General features: G+C 39.8%; 1 protein-coding gene across 1 annotated transcript in view; it reads right to left on the bottom strand.

Annotated features, from left to right (window-relative positions):
- The window catches only part of LOC107703873 (transcription activator BRG1), a 25,454-nt gene extending 19,378 nt beyond the window's left edge, over positions 1–6,076 (bottom strand). The window contains exons 1-4 of the mRNA XM_016506662.1: positions 5,758–6,076; positions 4,358–4,490; positions 3,256–3,360; positions 937–1,395 (exon numbers count right to left, since the gene is read on the bottom strand). Of these exons, the coding sequence (XP_016362148.1) occupies positions 937–1,395; positions 3,256–3,360; positions 4,358–4,490; positions 5,758–5,979 (919 nt within the window). The 5' untranslated portion in view covers positions 5,980–6,076. The remainder of the gene's footprint in view (positions 1–936; positions 1,396–3,255; positions 3,361–4,357; positions 4,491–5,757) is intronic.
- Positions 6,077–6,213: the final 137 nt, after the last annotated feature.

The raw sequence follows: 6,213 nt of genomic DNA, 5'->3' as shown, positions 1-6,213 counted from the left end.
TTAATAACTATGACTGGGACTGTCATATACAAAACATTATAATGAGAACACTATTATAATAAATTATTATATTATTATTATATTATATTATATTATATATATATTATTATTATAATACATTTTTAGAGTTTAGTTGCCGTGTTTCTACACGTTGTTGCGTGAAGAACGCGTCCACAAAAGGAGTTCAGTCAGAGCCGCACAGACACGTTCGTGCATTCGGGGCATTTTATGCAGATAGCCTATAAGTCATAATATTAACATTATGTTGTATAAATAACGAAGCGTATTGTATACGAGATAAATGAGTTAAATCCCATTGATTAAAAACCTGCTGCTCCATTCTACTGGTCATCTTCAGCACGCACAGCTCAAAACAGAAATGCAGAACATTAATAACTACTGTCATATACATAACGTTATAATGAGAGCACTATTGTAAAAAATGTAGTGAATTCTTAGGGTTTCACTGACGTTTAATTTTAACTATCTTTTAATCACAACATAAAACATTATTGACCACGTTTTTATCTGCGAGGCATCCGTTACTCATTTTCCCTGTGTGTTAACATAATTATGACTGTCGAATGTCTGACTTTACCCTTGGTAATGTATTTTGCAAAACATATGATTCGACTATCAGTCGAATATCGGCAAGATTCGAAAATTCCGATTCGACTATGAAAATCCTTAGTCAGGGACACCCCTAATTAAAATATTTGGTTACACTTTACATTTTATGGTGTCCTTGTTACAGTGTCACTGTACATTTAAAGACCGAGTAATACTGATTAAATAATAAATATATGTGCTTAATGTGCAGGAAATTATTATGAAAATAATGCAATTAAAACAAATATCCCAAAAACAAACTAACTTGATCTAATTTCATATGGTGCTTATTTCAGCATTTTGGAGAGCTTTGAATTTATTACTCACCATGTGGTCTGTTGTAGTTGGGTCCCCCAGGTCCGGAGCCTCCTGGTCCAGGTGGTCCTGCTCCTTGTCCTGAGGCAGGGGGCATGTTGGGCATCCCCTGCTGCATGCCTGGCATGGGCCGTTTTCCCTGCACCGCGATCTGTAGGTGGTCAGGTAGAGATTGCCCGCGTGCCAGCATCTTATAGGCCATGATCTGTGCCCGCAGTTGGTGAAGCTGGTTTTGGTTAAAAGGAGTGGGCCCGCCGGCTCCACCAGGTCCACCTGCATTTGGAGGTCCTCCACTGGGTCCTGAACCTGCAACACCACCAGCACCACCACTGCGGTTCTGCTGACCCATGGCCTGTGGGTCACCGCCCTCCATGGCACCAGAACCAGTAGGCATCATGGGGCCAGACGGAGGGCCGTTAGCAGGTACCGGACTGGGGGCATGTTCAGAACCACCCAGAGGAGAGGGGTAGCCTATAAAAAATATGACATAGATTTTTACATTTTCAGAAGAGAAAAGAAAAAAAAAACAACCATGCTGCCAAGCACTGAATGTTTTTCAATGCATTGCTAATGTAACTGCTAATGCGTTCTGAATTTGTCATTTATGTCTGTGGCACAATGCAGGATGGGTTACACTGCTAAATTTTATACTTAGGGGTTTGATACTTAGAGTATGATCAATACATTTAGTGAAGGCAAAGGCTGCAGAAAATCAGAGGGGAAAAAACTGTAGTACATCATGAAGTAAAAAAAAAAATCTAATCATGAAAGATTTATAGAATACCAAATCCTACAAAAAAGGTCTAATTTTGTGAATGAAAATTCACAAGTTGTTCCAGTTGTTTTACAGAATTGCACAAACAACAAACATTCATTTCTGTTGCTCGCATCTCTTTAAACGCATCCTACTTTTATATTTGTTTCTTTTTCTGTCATGACTTTGTGGTTTTACAACAGCTGTGGGTCTTTCTGTTTCAAAAGTGTAACCCTGTTCACCCAAAATTTCTCTCTGTATGGAAAACAAGCATGTGAGCGGACAAAGCAATGCACATCAAAGGGAAATGTGAGCAAACAGGTTGGATGGCTTTTCTATACCCAGTCTAAACAGTGTAGCAGTGAGCGTGCCATCTGTTCTCTATATAACAGACACAGAGCTCACAAAACATCTGCATATCTTATATTTCACACGTGTGCATCAGTGCATGTGTATGATAAAATATAGCTAGAAGGAGAGAATGACATATGTAGAAAGACAGACAGAATGATAGAAAGAATGACAGACAGAACGACAGAAAGAGTGATAGAACAGAGAGAGCACCAGACAAAAAGAACAAGACAGATAGAAAGAATGATAGACAGAACAACAGAATGACAGACAGATAGACAGAATGACAGAGCGACAGACAGATACAAAGAACAATAAATAGGCAGAACGATAGACAGACAAGTAGAACGGCATAGATAGAAAGAGAGTGCGAGTAACAGACAAATACAAATAAACAGACAGGCAGAATGACAGAACAACAGACAGAAAAAAATACACAAAACGATAGAAAAAGCGATAGTGGCAGAAAGAGCTATAGGCAAGGCAAGACAGAAAGAGCAACAGAGAAACAAAGAAAGACAGAAAGAGTGATAGAGAGACAGAAAGATAGACAGCTAGAAAGATGAGAGAATGAAAAAAAAATCACAGAGAACAAAAACAGTGATAGAGAAACAGACAGATGCAAAGAAACACAGATAGGTAGAATGACAGACAGACAGATAGAAAGTACAATAGACAGATAAAATGACAGAAAGAGTGATAGAGCAACAGACAGATACAAAGAAACAGTCAGGTAGAACAATAAACAGACAGAACGACAGACAGACAGAAAGAACGACAGAGAAAAAGAAGGAGAAATAGAGTGACGGAAAGATACAAAGACACAAAGATGGAACAACTGACATAGAACGACAGATATAGAACAATAGATAGAAAGAACGATAGACAGAACAACAAAAAGCAACAAATACAAAGAAACAGACAGGCAAACGATAGACAAACAGGGGTGCGTTTCCCAAAATCAACTATGGTCGCAAGTTCTGTCATTACCAATAGAGTTTAATGGAACTTACCACCATAGTTAGCTAACTATGCTTTCAGGAAACGCACCCCAGAACGACAGAAGATAGATAGAAAGAAGGATAGAGCCACAAACAGACACAAACAGGTTGAAAGACAGATAGAATGACAGAAAGAGTGATAGAGAGGAAGAAAAAGTGAGAGCATCAGAAAGAGTGACAGCCAGATAAAAAGAAACGTAGGTAGAAGGATAGACAGAAAGATACCCTGAGAGTGTTGGTCCAAAGGACTGGGTGGAGGCCCCATGCCACTGTGCCCACCCTGTCTCATGCCCATACCCTTCATTAAATCTCGCAGTCCTAAATCTCTCTCTGTTTAGCTTGTACTCTTGCATCGCTGTTCTCAAACTGAGCGCTCACCTCTTGGCCTCGCTCAAGAAACATCTGTGTTGTGTGTGGGGCAGAGGGGCTGTTTTGGCCGCCGTTCGTGCACATATGCAGAAAAATAGAAATGTAAATAAGAGCAGATTCATAAATACTGCTGTCTTAATTGAGACCCAGTAAGAGTAAGTAGCAGATGTTAGAGCAGGAACTGTTGAATCATCAGAGACCAGTGGGGAAGCAGGCAAAATCATATTAAAAAAAACAAAAAAAAAAACACTCTAATATTTCGTTGGACCGCCTTTAGCTTTGATTACGACACGCATTCGCCGTGGCATTGTTTCGATAAGCTTCTGCAATGTCACAACATTTATTCCTGTCCAGAGTTGCATTAATTTTTCGCCAAGATCTTGTATTGATAATGGGAGAGTCGGACCGCTGCGCAGCTGCACAAAGTCTTCTCCAGCACATCCCAAAGATTCTCAATGGGGTTAAGTTCTGGACTCTGTGGTGGCCAATCCATGTGTGAAAATGATGTCTCATGCTCCCTGAACCACTCTTTCACAATTTGAAACATAATCATCCATGCAGTAATTATCCAATGTGAGGCTCTTACCTATTTGCTTAGTTAAATCCAGGTGGTGACTTTTTTTTTGGATGGGCATTAGTGCTGCACGATAAATCGAAATGGAATCGAGATCGTGATTCGACAGAAGCTGCGATTGTCATGCGTATCTTTCAGTGAAGCACGGTTCTGTGATCAGCAGTAAATCTCCATCCAAAGGCCAGAGGGCGCTCTCACGCTGAATCTCCAAATACGCCTCGCAGAAGAAACCCAGAAAATGCCCATGGCTGCAGCTGAATAAACAGAAGATTCAACTGCTTTCATGACAGAAAGAGTGATAGAGAGGAAGAAAAAGTGAGAGCATCAGAAAGAGTGACAGCCAGATAAAAAGAAACGTAGGTAGAAGGATAGACAGAAAGATACCCTGAGAGTGTTGGTCCAAAGGACTGGGTGGAGGCCCCATGCCACTGTGCCCACCCTGTCTCATGCCCATACCCTTCATTTGAGCGTAGCGTTGATCTTCAGGAATGACTCTCTCATGCATGCCTTCCATGGGCTTCAAAACAATACAAAATAAAGAATGACTCAATGAAACCATCCAAACAACAGAAACGAAAGACATGCCACAAAACCACAATGAATCCGACACATATTGATAAAACTAGGGCTGGGCAATATAGCTAAAAAAAATTATCATGATAAAATGTTTCATGTCATTCGGTATCGATAATTATTGACATTTTTAAAATAACTTTTCTTAAACATAGAGCAGTAGAAAACGGTTTAAATTTAACCACTGTATTTTTTAATTTACCCTATTTATTAAGACAAACAACTTATTTTAGTTTTAACAGTCAAACACAAAATAAAATTGAAACATATCTCCTCTCTTATATTTTATATGCAGATTAAATAAGCGTTAAGGAAACATTTGGCCTGTCTGTGGAGGCCACAGGAGGGCGCATTGAGCAAAATAATGCACTTTATTAAATTGTTTATTCAAAGCTATCAAATAACAGCCGTCTATATAAAAAGTGCACACCGTCTAACTAATATTTAATTTAATTTCGTAAATTGCATAAACAATTATGAACAAAACAGCATCATGTATTTATGCATAGCTTAATACAAATCGCCAAAGCGCCGATCACAAGATTGCATTTAAAATGCAGTGGAATGGAAGAAGCCCCCCATAAATTCTCGAGACATGCTTTCTAAAAGTTGAACCTCTTTTAACTTTACATGGCTTTCTATTCATCTCTTGTGCGAGACGCGAGTGCAACAGTCATAGTTGTGCGTCTCAAGAATGCGCAGAATATGCTTTCTGCATGAATGACTTGGTTTCAGTTTTAACCAAACCAATATCTTCTCTGCATTGAGCTTCTATACTTCTCTAATATTTTGAATGAAAAACGCAGCAGTGGCGCATCTTGTGGGTTCAACTGGATAGATTAACAAAAACATTAAAAAGCAACAATGACACTTACATCATCACCGCATCTCGTGCGCCACTGATAAGGCTCCCTGATGCACACCTAAAATTCAAATACACCATTTTTGCAATTCCAATTTATTTTAAATTCGACTAATATTCCTTTTTTGATTCAGTCTCCTCATCGCAGGCAGGTAGGGCACTCATTTCAGCATGTGTTTGTGTGTTCTATTGGCTGTCTGCTTGTCACTCATAATGTGCCTTTAAATGAAAAAAGTGTGAAACTATCGTGCGATATATCAAACATTTGTTATCGTTATCGATGATGGTGTACCGTCGATAAATATCGATACCGTTTTATCGCCCAGGCCTAGATAAAACCTGGTAGTACCTTGTGCAACTGGTGCATGTTGTCCTGAGGGTAACCTGAGGGGCCCTGTGGAGGTAGTGGATGTCCTGAGGAGGGGGGCCCAGGGCTGGGGCCCATTATTCCATGGGCAGAGCCAGGTGAGGGTCCAGGACTAGGCCCTAACATGGCCCCTGGAGATGGCCCAGGGCCTGGGGAAGGGCCCGGCCGAGGGGTCCCGCCCATAGGTGGGTCAGGAGTGGACATCTCTCAGCAGAGCCGGAAGAAGTGAGAGGCAGAAAAACAGTGTTCTGTTCTGTCAAAAAAAACTGTAAAAGAAAATAAAATTAATTTGAATCCAGCAGCCTTGATGAACAAGATATATTATGCTGACATACACAGGAAACATGCTTTAAAAGAAATAAATAATAATAATTAAAATGATTTAATTTCAAATAATCTAAAAATACACTGCCCGTCCAAAAAAAAAAAAAAAATTAA

Source organism: Sinocyclocheilus anshuiensis, unplaced genomic scaffold, assembly GCF_001515605.1.
Source record: "Sinocyclocheilus anshuiensis isolate Anshui unplaced genomic scaffold, SAMN03320099.WGS_v1.1 scaffold1159, whole genome shotgun sequence".
Lineage (NCBI taxonomy): Eukaryota > Metazoa > Chordata > Actinopteri > Cypriniformes > Cyprinidae > Sinocyclocheilus > Sinocyclocheilus anshuiensis.
This window is presented reverse-complemented; position numbering and strand designations above follow the sequence as displayed.